Source organism: Cottoperca gobio, chromosome 20 (assembly GCF_900634415.1).
Source record: "Cottoperca gobio chromosome 20, fCotGob3.1, whole genome shotgun sequence".
Classification (NCBI taxonomy): Eukaryota; Metazoa; Chordata; class Actinopteri; order Perciformes; family Bovichtidae; genus Cottoperca; species Cottoperca gobio.
The window spans coordinates 3545145-3563948 of NC_041374.1; the positions used below are offsets into that span (position 1 = coordinate 3545145).

General features: G+C 45.3%; 1 protein-coding gene across 1 annotated transcript in view; it reads right to left on the minus strand.

Annotated features, from left to right (window-relative positions):
- Positions 1–18804, minus strand: part of kiaa1217 (KIAA1217 ortholog) — an 81395-nt gene that overhangs the window by 37852 nt on the left and 24739 nt on the right. The window contains exon 2 of the mRNA XM_029457477.1: positions 2550–2836. Coding sequence (XP_029313337.1) covers positions 2550–2836 — 287 coding nt within the window. The remainder of the gene's footprint in view (positions 1–2549; positions 2837–18804) is intronic.

Genomic DNA, 18804 nt, shown 5'->3' on the forward strand with positions numbered 1-18804 from the left:
AAATAACTCACTAAAATCAGACATTTGGTTTAAACAAAAAACGCCAATTTAATTCGAACATGACGCCATTACAAACACGTACAGTAGCAGTAATAACAGCCACAGCGTAACAATCAGTGTTTACTGTGTATATTAGTTTCCATAATCATAACCACTGATCAATATCTTGCAAGATATGGCACGTTGTTATGATATAACCCTTCACTTCCGTTCGCAATAGATCGTTTGCTTTACAATAATGACTGCGTAATTGCCATCTCGTTCAGATTATGGGCAGCTGCAGGTATGTGATTGTATTTTATGGATGATCGACTGCTGACAACTTCACAGCGACAAAGCATCAGTAAACTGAAGGACTCGGTTGCGCTCAAACACTTTTTTGGTCCGTGTTTTTTCCCTCTCCCGATAAAACTCGGGCGCCAACTTTTGCATTCGCCTCTTGGAAGTTTGCAGCACCTGACACAGCCCGCTGGTGTGCACTATGCTGCAGCACAAACACTCCCGAGGCGCACTAGTACACTTTGCTGAAAAAAGCGCAGTAATCCATACTACCCACAATTGCAGGCAATGTTGTTGAGAATATCTGGGAATGCACCGACTGCCTAAAAACAACAGCAAATGTTCCGCCAGTGTCCTACCTTTATTGCGTCTACACGTGCGCCGATGGGAGTTTATTCCGTATACGTCAAAACTTTATTTCTATTCCTGTGCGCAGCCATGCTTCCAGACAATCTTCGGATCCATCGCCTATTCTGCAGAGCTGCAGTCCTGCACTCACACGGCTCTCTCTCAGCCAGCCTGCTCGCTCCAGCAGGCACTCACAAGTAAACTGAGCCCCTCCAGCGGTGACATCACGAGTCACTATGGCAACTCTGACTCCACCCCAGTCCAAAGCTAAACTTACCTGTCTGACTGCCTCAACCTCAAAAACTAACTATTTCCCCCATTTCCTCTTTCACTCAATAACAACGCTAAGATACAAACAGATTTCTCATGGATAGATATGTAGATGGATAAAAACAATGGGTGCTCAGAAGCACCCCCCCAAACAAAGACACACACCATCATCCCTGCTGACTGCTATTACCTATGTAAATTCACAGAGTTCAGGATGCACACCTCATGAAAAGGGTTTGCTTTGCATGTGAGCAGGCTGCTGTGAATACAGCACACTAAAACTCCCTCTTGCACAATGCATCTTCCGTACCACTGCCTGGAGCTCCCCTGTGGCTCGGTGCCAGTCTCACCATTACCTCGATTGTTTTGGCTACAAAGCCAGCGTGCCCCTCCCCTTTGCCTCCTGTGACCCAGAGCAAACAAGCAGACAATGACCAGGTGAGCTTGAATGCCCTCCCCCCATCATCTTACGTGACTTCCAAAAGCATGAAGGGACTTTATGATGAGTAAAAGCTCCAAAACAACACTGAGACATGCATACTTTAAACACCATATTGTGGTGTAGAATACACAAACTGGTCTGAAGCTATATGCAAGTCCAATTATAGTGATAGTATAGCTTCAGAATGTATGGACAATTCAAACTGTTCACATGATTTCTACTCCTTCACAAAAACACCACATTACAATTTCACAGCAGCTGTGGGAGGGAAATGTGTCAGGCAGATTTATAGGATAGACTTCACATTCAACCTGCGGCAAAAAAAAAAAGGAGAGGAGGACATAGTTTTGCAGTTTCACTGTTGCCTCAGTGTGCAGAGGAAAATAACAATACCTCAGAGTGACCATATAGGAGGCCAAGAGCAACTGGAAGTTGACATGGGATTCTCTCAGTACACAAACAGCATTATGTATCTCGTCATTTGTAATTGTAATTTGTTATCTTGTAATTTTGTTTGTCATGTTAAAGAATTAGCATTCTGTTAAGAGTTGGACGAGAAGATTGATACCACTGTTATGTGAATGGTAAATATGTAGCTGGAGCCAGTAGCCGGTTAGCTTAGCACAAAGACTGGGAACAGGAGGAAACAGAGCTCTGTCCATTAACCCAAACTTCTGCTTGGTATGCATTTATAATTTCTCCTAGCTACTTGGAATTAGTAGACCCTGATAACAGGAAGTAGTTGACAAATGACGTCCTCGTAAGGGTTTATTTTACTAAGCGTCTGGCCCCTGCTACATGTTTAGCGTCCAGACATGACAGTGGTATTGATCTACTCATCTAACTCTACCTGAAGTGTATGTCAAACTATTCTTTTAAGAAATGTTTGTATTTTTGTTTGACTTGCCAGGTGTAGGATAAAAATAGATAGAATATAGAAACTAGAAACAAGGTGGATGGCAGGCAAAAACAATGCGCTGAAAGATGCTAAAACGCTCCTTAGAGCTTACGGTTAGTTAGGTAAGTCTCTGTGGGTTCGTTATCGTTTATTACACTTTATCATTTGCTTTATTTTTGATACAATGATTAGTGTTGTAATCTCTTGTAAAAAGTGAGCAAGACAACAGATATATAAATTCAGATCCTCCTTGCAACGTGAGCCAAGACAAACAACACGATTGCCCACCCGGGCCTCTTTCAACCCACTGACCTGCTCTCGCAGCCTTTCCTGGTGGCCCATGATCGCTGAGGCATGATGGGGGTATTTCTGCTTCAGATGCTCAAGGAAGGCCTCCCGCTTCTTGTCCATGTCTGGGGGCTGCATAGCCAGGATCTCTCGGGAGCCGCGCGCTCCCCCTAATGTGTGTCTTCGCGGGACAGTGCGGCTGCCTTTGGCGTCCCCTTTCGAAGGGGCCGTCCCATTTGGGGAGGCCTGTCTGCGGCTTACGTGCTGGGCGTCCTCTGGGGAGGTTACCTTCAGGTTGCTTTTGGTTTGTTCTGAGGGGACAGAGGGGACACAGAGGCAAGGGGTCAAAACAAATGTGCTGTGCTGATGTTTTGACATCAACTGCGAGTGCGTGCCTGATTGTTATTATTCCACAGGTCATGAAGCGGACATGTCGGGGCAAAGTCAACCATCTGAGACCTAAAACTTTGTCAAAACGGAAATAATTAAGACTGAAAGCGCTTCTCTTTTACTATAACACACTCCATGTGAGAAAGTGAAGAAAAGAGAAAAATGACCAACTCCATATGCAAAAGGATTTAAAAATTCTCTCCACAAGCAACGTTGACATAAATATTGTCTGATGCGCAGTCGGCCCAGTTCTTTATGTATTTCAGCAATAAATCCACAATTTAATGTGATGAAAACTCTGAATTGAAACAGCTGTTCAGGCTTCTTTCCTTAATAATAATTAATGTAAGAAAACACAAATGGATAAACTCAGAAAGATATTCAAGAGCATCTGTTTATACATCCAGATCCAGTGCATGTAGTGTGATTTATGCACATTACAAAACCAACTGCAAAAAACGTCAACGTACGATTCATTCTGCCTCAGCAGCATCACACCTTTCCCGAAGACCACTCAGATATGTGAGAAGATGCTTGGTGTTGCAAGGCCCCAGGGTTGCATGATGGTGGAGAACCCCCCAATTACTTATGGCTGCACAAAGGGTGACATTGCCACCACGCTGGCCAGGAACTTCCACAATGGCCAATTATGTTCCTGCATCTCCTTCTCCTCTTCGTCAGATTGAACCCTGCTTCATCTACAAAGATGTATTTATGGGGGCTTTCCATAGAATCGACTTCTAACAATCTCTAACTGTACCTGTGTTCTTCTCTGAATGCTCTTATGATGGTGGCCACAGAGAACCTAGTCAAATGTGGTTGCACTCTTTGTCCTGGGAAGAACAGAGAAGAGAAGAGAAGAGAAGATAAGAGAATGAGAAGAGAGAGAAGAGAAGAGAAGAGAAGAGAAGAGAGAAGAATAGAAGAGGATAAGAGAGAGGGAAGAGAAGATAGAGAGGAGAAGAGAAGAGAAGAGAAGACTACTCGCTTCGCCCGCGAGCTAAATGAGCGAGAGCAGAATGACAGTAATCGCGAGCCAGGCCGCTCCCGCCATCCGCCCTCTCTGCGAGTCACCCTCGCCGCTCCGCACTTGCTCGGCCGCTCCCTCGCCTCCTCTACCTCTCCCCTCCTCTCTTCTCCCTCACGCGCCCCTCCTCCTCTCTCTCCGCTCCTCTCTCCCTCCTCGCTTCTCCCTCCTCTCCTCTCCCCCCTCGTCTCCGCCCTCTCCGCTCCGGGCCTCTCCTCCTCCTCTCTTCCCTCGCGCCGAGGGAGACAGAGAGGAGAACGAGCCGGATGACTACTCTCCGCGCGATTACGCGCAGCGCGGCGCGAGCCGAGCGGAGACGCCGTTCGCGCGTCATATCAGCGAGAGAGGAGAGCGCCGATCCGAGCCGATCCGCGAGGCGCACGCTCTCCGCTAGGCGCCGCGCTAGCCGCGCAGAGCCGAGAAGAGCTCGAGAAGAGGCGCCCAGAGCTACGCAGAGGGTTTTGGGGGGCGCCGAGAGCGAAGAGCGGAGCCGCGCGGAGCCGAGCAGAGAGGACGCAGCGAGCGACGAGCGGGGCCGAGAGGAGCCGAGCCGCGCCGCGCCGCGCGGCGCAGAGCGGCGACGACGAAGAGAGTGAGACGTCGCGAAGTACGGAAGAGAGGCGCACGCGCCGCGAGGAGAAGAGATGGAGCAGAGACGAGACGCGACGCGAAGAAGCGGGCCGCGCCGAGCAGCGAGGCGCAGAGAGGAGCCGCGAAGCGAGCGAGCGACAGAGCAGCGCAGCGCAGAGGAAAGAGACGAGAGGAGGAATGAGAAGAGAGGAGCAGCGAGGGAGACGAGCCAGCGCCGCGAGGGGAGGGGAAGAGAGGAGAGAGAATAGCGGAGAAGAGCGGCGAAGAGCAGAGGGGGGGCAAGAGAGGAGACGCGCCGATCCGAGCCGCGACGCGCCGAGCAGCCGCCGAGAGGACGAGCGAGAGGCGACGAGCCGCGACGAGACTGAGCCCGCGCACGCGAAGGACGAGCACGAGACGCGAGGCGCCGCGAAGCGACGAGACGAGAAGAGAAGCGAGGGGAAGGAGCGAGAGAAGGAGAGCAGAGACGAGAAGAGCAGCTCCGCTCCTTCTTCCTCTCTCTCCTTCTCTCTTCTCCTCTCCTCTCCTCCTCTCTCCTCTCCTCTCCTCTCCTCTCCTTCTCCTCTCCTCTCTTTTACCTCTCCTCTCCTCTCCTCTCCGCTTCCTTCTATTTTCCTCCTCCTTCTCCTCCCCTCTATCCTTCTCCTCTCTTCTCTTCTCCTCTCCCTCTCTTCTCCTCTCCTCTCTTTCTCTCTCCTCTCCTCTCTTCTCCTGAGAAGGAGAAGAGGGAAATAAAGGAGAGTATATGGCAGCAAAGGAAGAGAGTTTCTCAACAGTGGTGCTGCCATAAATCATTCATAGGGGCCAGATGTGGCCACTGGACATCTTGGGGTGGCACACCAAAACCAAAAGCCAACTGAAGTTTAAAACAATGTAAAAATGCTAAGTAATCACATACTCAGTTACTTACAGTTACTATTTACCTGACGTGCATAAACTAATACCGGTTCAGTTAACATTAGCTAGTTGTCCTTTTGCTTTAATTTGAATAAGTACATTGATTGTAAGGCACATGTGCTGTGAACAAGCCTACTCAAATGTAAAAACACCACACAGAGGCTTCCCGTATGAGGCAGGGGGACCAGTGAGTGGGGAGAGAAGCAATAAAGCAAACTGATCTGCTGCCTTGTTCTCTAGACATGCAGGTAGAGCTATAATGTGTACCTTTCATAGAGTAATGGCATAAGAATAAATAAAGGACCACTTACGGAGTTCAGCTCTTCAACAGTAGAAGATGAATTTCAAGTGATTTGGCATTATTTTGTGGGAGGTTTAATACGGCTTTTTTCTTTGAAAGCGTTGAAAGCATGCTGTGAGCCACAGATGAAAAAGGAATTTCTTGTTTGCTTCTCAAAGACATGTTGGGACTGAGACAGAGATAGCTTCATATATTTAACTAGGGCAACAACTTGGGAAAAACACTTGCTTAGAAGCTGCAATGATTCGACGTCTATTTGTTTTATTTTTCACAAAGTTCTCTTGCTTTCAATCTTTCAAACAGTTCCGTCTGTTTCCTTTTCACCTGCACATCTTTTGACAAAAAAACACAAAAAACTGCTTTGATCAGCAAACACAAAAAGCTGGCCTATTTTTTTTTCCAGAAATTCTAAGTGGTGGGGCGTCACAATCAAGCCCTGTCACCAGCCCCATCAGCCCAAACCCCCACCAGAGCCACAGTAGTCTCACGTACTTCCAATCCTATTTTTAACTCCCAAACACAGTTTCCCCACTGCTAACCAAATTACACTCCTCCGGCAGAATACACTCAAACCTCCAAAGGATCTGAATGAATTAGCTTGTGGCAAGCTCATTACCTTCCCCAAGTGGACACTCTTTGTCTTCATCTGCTATTTCCTCTTCCATTGCTCTTTGGGATCAACACACACAGTGACGGTGAAAGAGTGAGGCTGGAGAATGGGCTAACTGCTTGCTTAGAGATTCCAGACGTAGCTCACGTGGAAAAAGGGGGCTTGAGATAGGCCCTGCCCCGCAGGCCCAGGATAGACTGGTGGGGATTTAGAAAGTCAACTGCATTCCAGGACACAGAGCGACTAGCCCCTCGGCCTCAGGCTAAAAGCTCTTCTGCTACCATGGAGTGGTCATAGACTGAATGTAAATGTCCGTGAGACAGACAGAGAGTATACGGAGCATTGCAACAGAAGACACTGACAAGAAACACATCATCTCATCTTAAAACTGGAGACCAACAGGTGTCAGTCAAACTGTCTGACACACACATACAGACACAGACACAAACAGAAACACACACACACACACACACACACACACACACACACACAGAGAGAGACACAAAGTCTGTTCTTTATCAGGGCTTTGTCTGCAATCTGTCTCTTGTTTAACTCTCTATCCCCACAGAGGGGCCCACCAGAGGATCGCATGCATCCAAATGTGTCATAACCTACTTCTGAGCCACATCCAAACTGCTCTCAGCGCATGGCAGCCAGCTAATATGTGGTCGAGTTATCTGATCAACACGACAGAGTAAGACGAGCGTGTGTCTTGTAGGCAGCGTTGTTTCCAATTAGGAACCCCACAGGACACCCCAGTCTTTGTGTTTGTTCCTACTCTGGGGTTTATTAAACTCAACACTGTCCCGTTTGCCTGACAGTCAGCACACATGCTCGCCGGCTTCATATAGTGAGCAAACATATCAGTATGTACATGTGCGTAGTCGATATAGGTGTGTTTATGTAAAGGAAGGGGGGGGGGGTGTTGCTGCGACTGCATGAGATCATTTCTTTGCAGCTGCTGATGTAAGTGACCTGATCTAAAGCAAGAAGAAGGCGCAAATTGGCAAACTTTAACAGGAGAACGTGAGGGGATCAATGGCCTAGTTTGTGGGCCATGTAATTGAAAGTGGTGGTGTGAGCGCATGAACAAACACAATGCAGCAGCTGACGGATGATGTCTAACATATGGAGACAAGTCTGCTTCCACCCACTTTGTCTGCTTTCAGCCGCTCACGTGCTCAGGCTCTTAGCCACAATAGGCAGACGGTTAGCAGGTCAATAGACAGGGATCATGTCATTATACTGCGGACCTGAGTTAGCTTCATGCTATGCTTACACGGTTATCTGCACTGTGCATTCAATTCCAAGAGCTTCTTTGTGAAGAAATGTTGTAATTTACTTCTTGTTTACCTCAAGCTGTCTCATCTACTCCTGCATAAATGAGTAACTCCCTACATTTTCCAGAATGATATGCAACAACCCCCAGAGAACATGTTGCGTTCAGCAGGAGCTGTGTGAGCAGATGGTGAGAGCAGCAGCTATAGCATAGTAAAAATAGCATTTTGCCCTTTTTCTGATAGATTTTCACTGTGTAATTGCTGCAAGCAGGAAACAAGAACTTAGTAAACCTAAAACATCAGCTGAAGTTTAAACTATAGACCTCTACAAAACTTTGAAGCTTCTTTGATTACATATTTTAGAATGTTTCAGTGGGAATGACATTTGACACATGGCAAACATAAACCTTTATATGTTATCAGGGTTTTTGCCCACGTTAAATATTTGACAATATATTGTACAAAGTCGACTCAAAGAGTGTCAAATTTGTTCAAAAGACATTCCACTGAAATTCTTTAGTTGTCATCTTGGCCACGGCAGTAAGTGTCAGTGTTTCTTTGTCAACATTCTTGTGTCCTGACAATGACACCATCTCAACCCACCAACAGGTCAGCCTTTGCTCACCCTCAGTCATAATTAAAGCAGCTCTTCTAAACCAACAATTACACCCTGAGGGTTTAACCTGCCTCGCTGCACTTTTACTGTCAGCATTCCAGGCCAAAAAAAAAAAAAAAAGACCTTCTTGTTGCACAGTGTCACAAGGGGATCTCCAAGTGAATTGTGTCTCGCTCCAATAGCTTAAGAATGTCGCTCTCTCCTTCACAGCTGCCAGTGTTGACTAAATGATGGTCCCCCTCAGTTGAAAGACAACATGAAACACTTGTTCGCGAGCACCCAGGTCTTATGGAGGAGCGGGGCCTCCTGCTGTTTGCAGTTACTTTCTAGTTGTCACTTATTTATGGAGGAATGCATCCCTGTGCGCACTCCCACTCTCCCCTACTATTACTGTCCCATAACTATGCGGTTAGATACAAAGCCCTGTTGTGTGCAATAAAAGCAGGGCTCACATAGCGATACCCTGAAGCCATGAATAGTGATACACACAACAGCACTGGTCCACTGTTGAGTATCCGGCAGCTTTTATTGCGTGGAAGTTATCGGGATATCAGATGATCTGTTCATGTGGAACTGAGCCTAGTGTACGAAAAAAGATTTTATTTAAATATGATTAGAATAAATTAAGCTTTTAATACGCGGCAATAATATGCTGCCAGTGTGCTGAAATAATAATGACCCATTAGAAGATTTCTAGCCATGCCGGTCGCTCGCTTGATTACTTCGGTCCAGAAATATCTTCTCAAGTATTGGTCGTAAAACTTGTACAGACAATCGTAGAAGCTTTTGCCTCAGCAACACCCTGAGCTTTGACATTTGTGGTTTGGAATGAAATGTCTGGACAAACATCGGGCGGATTGATGGAAAAAAACAAATCACTTTGCTGATTTGAATCTTTTCAATTAGTTGAGTTTAAAGATTCATTGTCACTGACTGTCGTTTGTCAACAGCCTCCAAGAGCCGCTAGTGTGGTAGTAGTGTAGTGTAGCGCCCGTTACATTGTGATAGTCAAAACTGGAACAGCGGCTTGTAAAACTGACAAGATCTGTGGACATATTTTCCCACTCCTCTGCGTCTTGTGCCCAAAGAACCTTTGTTTTCCCGTCAGTCGTCCTCCCCGTGTCAGGCCGAGACCACCTGATTCCGTGCCCTTCGCTTATCACGTTACTCTCTTCCGCCCACAGTCAGCGCTGAACACTGACCCTGCCAACCTACAGCAGAGGGCTAATGTGTGAGAGTCTGTGGAGGTGACCCGCTCAGAGCCGGCAGACAAAGAATCTGATTTCTACACCGACCTGTCACCGATTGCTGATCCGACAGATAAACTCTTTCTGTGCAGGTAACTGAAACCACAGGTCCAAAAATGCCCCCGCAATGCAGCCCGGCCACATTTCTCACACCAAATACACACACACACACACACACACACACACACACTGAGAGACATTCATGCGCTAACACTCACATGCAGGAAATATCTGACTTCCTATCTGGGTATCTGTTTCACTCTTTGCATGTTCAAGTCATAAAAACTACAATTTTCAATCATGTCAACACTCAAATGTTTGCACAGAATGGTAAAAACCGGGCCATGTGTGAAAGTGATTTCTCCCAAAGAGAAAGGGGGAAATAGAAACCTCTCATAAATAGGAGGGATTTCACTTCCAGTTGAGCTTAAGGCTCGCTGCCAAAGAAAAATGCGCACATATGAAATCCACCAATCAGAGAACCATTTTGAAAGAGGTGACCTTTACCCCCCCCTCCCCCCCAAGTCCTTCCCTCCAATAGGCTGAGCAGTGCTGCTCTGTTTTGATTTGGGAGATTGATTATAAGACGTTCAGTTCACAATGTCACAAGTCCTGGAAAACAACAGGCTGTTATTTGTTTTATATATATATATATATATATATATATATACTGTCCGAGAACAGAACTGACAATAATGAATAATGAATATGGTTTTCCGACAAATCAGGAAATCTGTTCTCTATTTCTTATACAGATCGTCCTCACGATGGAACGTCTCTGTGTGTTTATGTGACCTGCTGATGCAAGAGTGCACACAAAGCACATGTGTTGTGTGAGAGCATTCACCCTTAGCTGTGATGTCCATTCGGGACACGGGCACTGTCGTACTTTGTAAACTACAGCGCCGTCAACAGATACCATTGTTCCTCCACTGTCCCCTCACTGGATGGCCTCCCCATTAAAACAGTCCACTCCTTTAGGAATAAAATATCATAAAAATAAAGCACCACATATGAATTATGCATATGAAGCGGAGAAATAAAATCTCATTAGGAGCTTAAAAAAGTCATTTGTAATTCAGATATCATATCTTTCGTCCTGATGTTCTGTAACTCTTGACTCCTCAGCACACGAGCGGATTTAACTCTTCTACTGAATCGCTTCTTCACTATCTCTCTCCCTCTTTCTCTCACTTAACGAGACATCTCCCAGCTGCTGTGCTACTGTAAATGAACGCTGTTCCCCACCCTGTTAGCTGAGACCACCGCAACATCTGTCTCTGCTCAGACTTGTAGACACCCACAGCTCTGTGGTACATACACTGATTGCGATGCACCTTTCAATTAAGATACATGTGTGTGTATGCGTACGGTAAGAATGTGTGTGTGTGTGTAGTCAGATACGCAGGCCTGTCCAGACTCTCAGCTCTGGTGAAGCCTTATAAACAAACAAGGCTGCCAACCTGACAGGCAGCCGGCCAAAAGATATGAGTTACAGACATGTGGTCTGGTGTGTGAGTGTGGGTGTCAGGGCTGGGAATAGTAGCAGTGGTGGGTTGAGCGTATGCAAAATCAAAACAGCTACGCACCAGCAGGGAATTTGACAGCGGGACATTGCAAATTAAAGGTTAAAAACATATGTGTCACACGGCATGTTCAGGTAACGCTCTGTGCTGTACCTGGGCTCTATGGAGCATGGCAAATTGATTTCACCGCTGCTTTACCTCCAAGTGGAATTGTAAGATAAAGTTTGACTTAGTCTTCCTGGGTTCAAATCACTATTCACTTTTCTGCAAATCAATCATGTGGCTCTCTGTCCACATCTCTCCTCTCACGTCTTCTTTCTCCTGCTGATGAACAAAAAACAAGTTAAGGGGAGTTGAGAGAGGAGCCGCTGGCAGAGGCGGCCTGTTAGTTCTGATACAGCCGGAGGACAAGTCAAACAAACAGCTCTGTTTATTGGCCGGCTCCACTCACCAGCACAGACGCCGTGTTTGTCTGCTACCCCTCTGTGACACACGTCGACACCGGATCAATCCCAATCAACTAACTGGCTATTCACTTCTCTGTACTAAACAAGTTGTTGCTACTTTTTGAGATGCACTACATTTTCATCACACCAGGGGGTGCTGTTAAAGATGCACCAGGCATGATGTGCAATGCACAGGGGGGAGATGCTGTGGAACTGTGTGAAAGAGAAAAAGAAGAAGATAGTTTGTTGGCGTGAATCCTTAATCTTGTGTAAGGAAATAAACTCCAGAATATTTCCTTTGTCGTTTATTAACTGAGACACTAAGTGATGCTTAATGAACCGGTGTGTTTGTTAGTGTGTCTCTCCGTGTGTGTGTGTGTGTGTGTGTGTGTAAGCACACATGCCGCACATGTGTTTGCCAGAAAGCCCCAGCAGTGTGTACACTTCATTAACTCGTGGCCAGAGTAGGTGTAAGTCAACCTGGCCACCGGCTCAGATGTCTGTGGGTCTCCCTTGACAACCCTCTCTGGTCCAACAGTGAGGCCGGTGGCGTCCTGAGGGGGAGGGACAGAGAGATGCTGAGAGCAGCTGCAGCTGGGCGGAGGACATCCACCAGAGCCAGAGAGGATGAGAGGACTCAGTTACACACATTACAATTCGACAGCAGTACACTAATACAGCCTCCAGTGTGGCTATAAAGTTGAATACAAATCTAAACACAGAAAGCTTTAACTTTAAAACATTCTAACGTCCACGCAGGGCTGTCGGTAGAAACAAACTTCTTTTCCTCTATATTTTTGGAGGACTGATCCCTTGAGCCTGTAGCTGCATGGGACTCCATCTACGTTGCTATTTTTCTCCTGACATAAGGAGCCATCATCCCTCTACTGAGCTCTGGCCATGTGATGATAAGTTCACGGTGGACATCTGATCGGCCTGCAGACTTTTACTGCAGATCGTCCATCAGCCTGCGGAACATTGCCTCGGTATTGCAACAGGAAATGAATGAAGTGAGGAAGAAAAGTTGAATTCTCAGGCCGCTCTCAAACTGTGTGCTTGTTGATATCTCTTATCTGTTTCCTCTGTCAACAAAATCCAAAACAAGTGCACACAGCAGAAATGCACTTGTGATATCAACACACACACACACACACACACACACACACACACACACACACACACACACACACACACACACACACACACAGGCACATAAACAGAAGCACATATGCGTACAGGAAATAAAAGATATGGCTGCACAGACGTACAACACTGCGCCTGCTCTTCTTAACTGGTGACAGTTGGATGGAGTAAGACACCTTTTAAGACACACGTATATGAAGATCTCAGCAAAATCCTAAACAAACTTTAGTCCCCTTTGCTGCAGCGAGTGTTCAGCCTGCACATGTGCACAAATACACCTTTCAATATGCCTCATACAAGTTAATTCAAAAGTGTTTGCGATGCAATTGACTCTCTTCACAGTGATAAGCAGCTTAAAGCCAATCAATCATGTCTTCCCCTCTCCTTTCTCTCTGCATGCTAGCACAGCGTTAAACTTAAAGCTTATTACTATGCAGCAGCTCAAAAATAATACCAAATCAGCATTTGTCATACATTAACTTCACTGTATGACATTAGGCTCGACGATAAAAGGTGTGTTATTTTCAAAATGTACCGGTCAAACATCTCAAAACTACTCCGCTTGTGTTATATTCTCCAAGTGTCTACAACTGTGTGTGTCAGAGAGCTGGTGAAACTAAGTGGCTCCATAAGGGCCTCTTTTGGAGAGGTGAGTGCTGCTGGAGCTGATAAGTGATGCAGGTGGTGGAGGGATGTGAAATGGGCCCTGTTGAGGGGGAGCCACTCTTGAGAATCCAGGGAACACTAGTGCCTCTGTCCCAGTCTTTATCTGTGAAACCTGCTGTCCGTGTGTCCCAGTGTGGATGTGTGCGTATGTGTGGGTCAGTGAGTGGACTGCATCCAAGCTTAAGGCTCTGTGGAGCAGAAGGAGCTGGAAGGTTTGTGAATATGGACCAGCTTGGCCAGACCTATTCAGCATGCATAAACTGTAACGGTGTGAGTGCATTCTTTCCCCTTGACGCTGTATAAAATGGGAAGGTTAAAGATCTGTACATGGTGTACATATATTTCCAAGAACTGTGAGAGGAGATTTATTAGTGGAATCACAAGAATGCAGGTGATCAACTTCAGGGGACGTGAGAAAGGAACCGCTCTTTATTACAGCGTGGTTGCAGTAATGGAAATGTTGCAGCTTCCCCCGTGGGAGAGGAGGAGGAAAAGTGAGTTTAATAGTTTCACCACAGTGGGGCCATATTGTACAGCCAGGCAGGGATAAGATCATGGGGTGTGTGAGGAGTTTCTGTGTGTGGGCACAATGCTAACTGCAGCGCAGTGCCAGTGATTGATTTTACTCTGTGTACATAAAATAGTTACCTCGCATCATATTGCCTCCTAGAGTTATTGGCCTCTGCACTGTAATCAACTCCCCCTCGTTGCAACACTCACAGCAGGCTAACTTAACGGCCTCAACTATAAACATTTAAGAGGGAATGCAACAGGTAAGGTACAGCACTGGGAGTTCTTATTACAGAGAGTTACAACTTTAAAGCTGCTCTAATCAATATGTGTATGTTAACTATGGATCAAATGACTACATGTGAAAGGAACCACAGAGAATTGGAACAGTTCTTTTCAAATGTTTCTTAAGGAACATTTTACAGTCTTTCAGCTTATTGTTTTGACTTTATGACCCACAAGTTGACTGTTTTGGAGTCTCATGAGCAGGACCACACAAAATATGCGCCTGTAAAATTAAAATACAAAGTTAGCGACTAGCTGTTGAACATTTAGCAGCTAAAGAGACAAATATCTTCCTCAGGAGTTGGTGGAGACCAAAGCAGAGCTAAAAATGTAACATTGTTCCATCTCTGCTGGAGAAAGATATTCACAAATTCACAAAGCAGCAAATACATGTTCCGTAGTTGACAGGTTACCACAAAAAAAGTATTTTAAACTTGTGGTTGTCAAAAAGGTCTTGCAAATTAAAAATGTCCCAGGTTGAAGGGCGTCAGTAGTCAGTGTGTCCACAGCTTTTTCACCTATGATGAATGTCTCTCCATCTTGCTTTTATCCGAATAAAGACCACCCAGAAAATTCTGTCGACGTTTGCTAAACATTAAGGTCACAAGTACAATTTAATGATGTATGGTGAATATAGAGCACTGATGAAGAAGGCCACTGTTAAAACAATAGTAAAAGCACATTTAATGACCTCCCTGGCTTGAAATCGATGGTTAGCGCTGATTGGTTGGCTGTACCAAACAAGGAAAAGTGAAAACGGGTCTATTCATGTGGACAGGCACAAAGAAGTTCCTTCAAGTGCTATTAAGTTAGTTAAATGGTAATTCCCTTCAGGCTATATTTACATGACTCTCTCCTCTTCGGGAGAGCCAGCTCTGCTTACCCTTTGCTCTGTGGCAGAGGAAGGAACAGGTCTGAAATACATTTGCTTTAACACAAATCTAAAAATAGCCTGAGGAAAAAGCGCACAAGACACAAAGGCTCTGTGATTTGAGAGGGAGAAAATATATTTCTTTTTTAGAGATTCTACTATTTCAGCCTCAGGAGCTAGCCAGACTCTACTGGGCCTGAGTTCTCTGATTGGTTATTAATGACATCATCCCCAGGGCCAGCCCGACGATGTCATCAGTGCTGAAGCATCTCAGTGATGTAATGCAGGGAGGTACTCAAGCAGCACCCCTTCTTTCTTCCCCTGCCTTCCTCTCTCCTCTCCTCCGGTTTCTTCTTTCCCATTCCTCTCTCCATCCTCCATCTTTTCATTACGCCCTTTCGGCTAATCAGCTGCATCCAGATACAAATCCCTAACCCCACCTGTTTATTAGCGCACAAAGATTTACAATTAAGTCCAGAGCAAATAAGAGCTCTTAAATGGCTCCTAAAAAGACGAGGAGAAATGACAGGAGGAGAGTATTTATATTACCTAATCCTGTCTGTATCCTGCAGCTGTAATTCAAATATGGATCAGAGATCGTGCCCATATCGTTCCCACAAGGTGTGACTAAAGACGTGGAAATCCAGGTGGGCATGACGTCTATCTCTGGATAGAGAGCACGAACACTATTCATACTCATATACAACGACAAGACGGAAGGTGGTAACTTTCACTACATATACAAAATCTAACTGGCATAAACCTGGCTCAGTACTTAAACATAAATACACGCTAAAGTGTGGTCCAACATTTCTGAGTGTTATGTCAGTGTGCTCCCATTTGATTTATTCAGACCATTTCATCTTTTTGGCTTGGCCTTCTCATCTGTTTTTTAATCACAATTTGTGAATGTGTGTGTGTGTGTGTGTGTGTGTGTGTGTGTGTCCTGGGCAAACATCCAAAACTCAAGCGGATTAGCGAGGGGACTCTACCCTGATCAAAGCAGCACAGAATCCAGCTTACTGGGACATACTGTGTAACACACAACCCCCATGGAAATGATACTGTAGATGCTGTAAGCCCATGATGTAGACCTGCAACTGCAATGCAGCAGAGAACCTTAAAAGGGAATAGTTTTAAATGTCTTATATGTCTTTCCTATCATCTGGACAAATCTGATCAGGGGGAAAAGCTCTTTCACGAAGCTGGAAATCAGAGAACCGACACTCAAACTAAGTGCCGTCATCAAGTGTGAGGTATGCAGCTGCTCCATACAAACTGTACTAGTTAATAGTCCAAAGAGATTGGCTGGTTGTTTCTGGAAAAACACCAAGCAGAGATTCTTCTAGTGACATGGATACAGTTTCGGGTTCAGAGCTTAAAACAACACGATCACAAAAAGCCCAATGCAGCAGAACAAATATTTAACATGCCAGTCATACAGACAATAATATTGTCTGTAACACAGTGGGGTTTACAGAATGACCACAGTGAGGTTGGTATGGCAACTTTCCATCTCCTTTTCAATAGTACTACTGGCAACATTCATAAAAAAGATATTAGTCTAAATGAAATGTTTTATAAAAGTTGGCAGTAAGTAGTTTGAGCTCTCACCTTGGCCTTCAAGTTGCTGTTTTATGTGAACAATAATGACTATGAATAATGTGAAAGTCGTCACTTGCTGTGACGAATCCACAGAGAATGATCCCCCGACTCTTCAGTTCCCCTGAGCTTCACTGCAACTCTCCCCTCAGGAGTCGCTGGAGACAAAGACAGAGCTAAAAGAGACTTACATTGGTCCGATGGCCAAGACTCTAAATGAATACTAATGTTGATCTGTGTCTTCTGGATGTGTAAGGAGACTTTCGCTACACTAACCTTGTAGAGATATGTCAACGCTGTGTCTAGAACGTGTTGTTCTGCCCAAGGAATCCAACGATAAGGGTTACCATGACTTTTGACATTAAAGTCTATACAAATGTAAGAGCAGTGCAAAAGTAATACACAGATTATACACCAACACAGTCCTAAACTAAAACCTTGCTTCCAATTGCTCCAAAAGACACTCTTTTAGCATCGTCATGATTACTGGTCGACTCTAATTGGGGCCGGCTGTTACCAAGTAAGACATGCTTTATGGATGCACTCCCAGTACATTCAGATTGAGATAGTGACTGTTATTAAGTCATCCTCCAGCTCCACAGAGAGTCCTCCATCAAACTGTCTGAGCTTGACTGAGCGACCAAATGGGATGTGTCTGAGTCTAATAATAAAAGGCCTCCTCAACCATGGCTGGGATCTGTCCGCCTGGGCAGATACTGACGAGCTTTTGGCGAAATTCACAGGAAGCTTTGTCAGAGGGTAATACGAATTGATATCTTAATATGTGAACAAACCACGTGAAGCACATTCCTCAATTTGAATGGCTTGTTATATGATTGGCAGCCCACTGGTCAGGCACCACATCTCAACACGGCTGCACGTGCGCACACATGCTGATACAGTACCCCGACCCTTCCCTCTGCTTCATTATGTACATAGCGAGATGGATATTCAGCGGAGCCTCTGAGGCTAACCGCCGTCATCCACCATCTAATGGCTTTAGCATGTGTCTAGCAGCCCATTGGCTCCAGCGGTCTCAGGTCCCAGAGAGCTGAAATGAAGCGGGGCATTGTTGTGTTGCTCCCGGGAAGGATACAACGCTCTTGTGAAAGGAAAACCTGACGGGAAGGAAACCTCGAAACAAAGTGCTAAGAAGAGGTGATAAAGGGCATAAGAGACGGAACTGTGTGTTGGTGTGTTGGTGTGTTGGTGTGTGGGCGAATGTGTGTGTTAAGGGGCTGTTTCCCGTCTTCCTGCCATTATAAAAACTAATGGAACTTTGTGGAATGTTCTGCGGCCTTGGATGTCAAGGTAGAAGCAGAGTGGGATCTTGGGGGAATGGAAACTCTAAGCAAAACAATTACTTGCCATAGTTTACCCCCATTTATGGGAAATGTAATGGCAGGCTGCTTATGACTGCCCCATAATATAGACATTATCTGTAAAGAGCAGCTTTAAAATATAACGTAGTGAAGGAGCTTTCCAAGCTAAGACGTGAACCCGGTCACTACTGGGGAGGCTGAAATGGAAAATACCTAAGGCCTATTATAGTTTTCAGTCATAGAGACTGATAAAATATATCTAAAATATTTACACACTATGGGAATTATTTAATTGTTTCTCTCCCAACACTGCCACGACCATTGGAACCCCTTCAGGGTACTGAGGTGAACAGAGAGCAGAAAGGTAAAAGACTTACTACATCGTTAAAAATGTCAGGTTTTACAAGATGGCTTTCATTACTCTGAGGGGAGCCTGGGGGGGGGGGGGGGGGGGGAGCAGAAGATCTACAGGTAAAAAAGCTGCATTTATTTATTAATTAAAAGGTTCTTTTTCTAGCTCAAGTTTAATTTATTCCTCTGTGTCATAGACCTTCATCGTTATCCAAAAACTGTCCCTGAACGCATCCATAAGCTACATTAGTGCACATGTTCCTTCATCATGATGAGCATGGGCACTGTAGTTTATTTTAGGTTAGATCCAACATCCTGGTTCCTTAAATACAAGCAAGCGCACCAAATCCGCCAGAGAAAATAGTCCCCAACAAATACTCTATTTATTTCAGTTTGAAAAGCTACCAAAATCTTTTATCAACTGCAGTACAGATTTGAAGTCAAGAGGTTTCACACTTGTATAATCCTACTACTACTTAAAACGAAATCCTCAGAATAAACAGACTTCATTCTAGTTGGTGCAAAGATAGCAACTTCTATACATCTGTCATTACATTTACTCTGTAATGGTTGTATTTGATACTCATTAAACTGCACT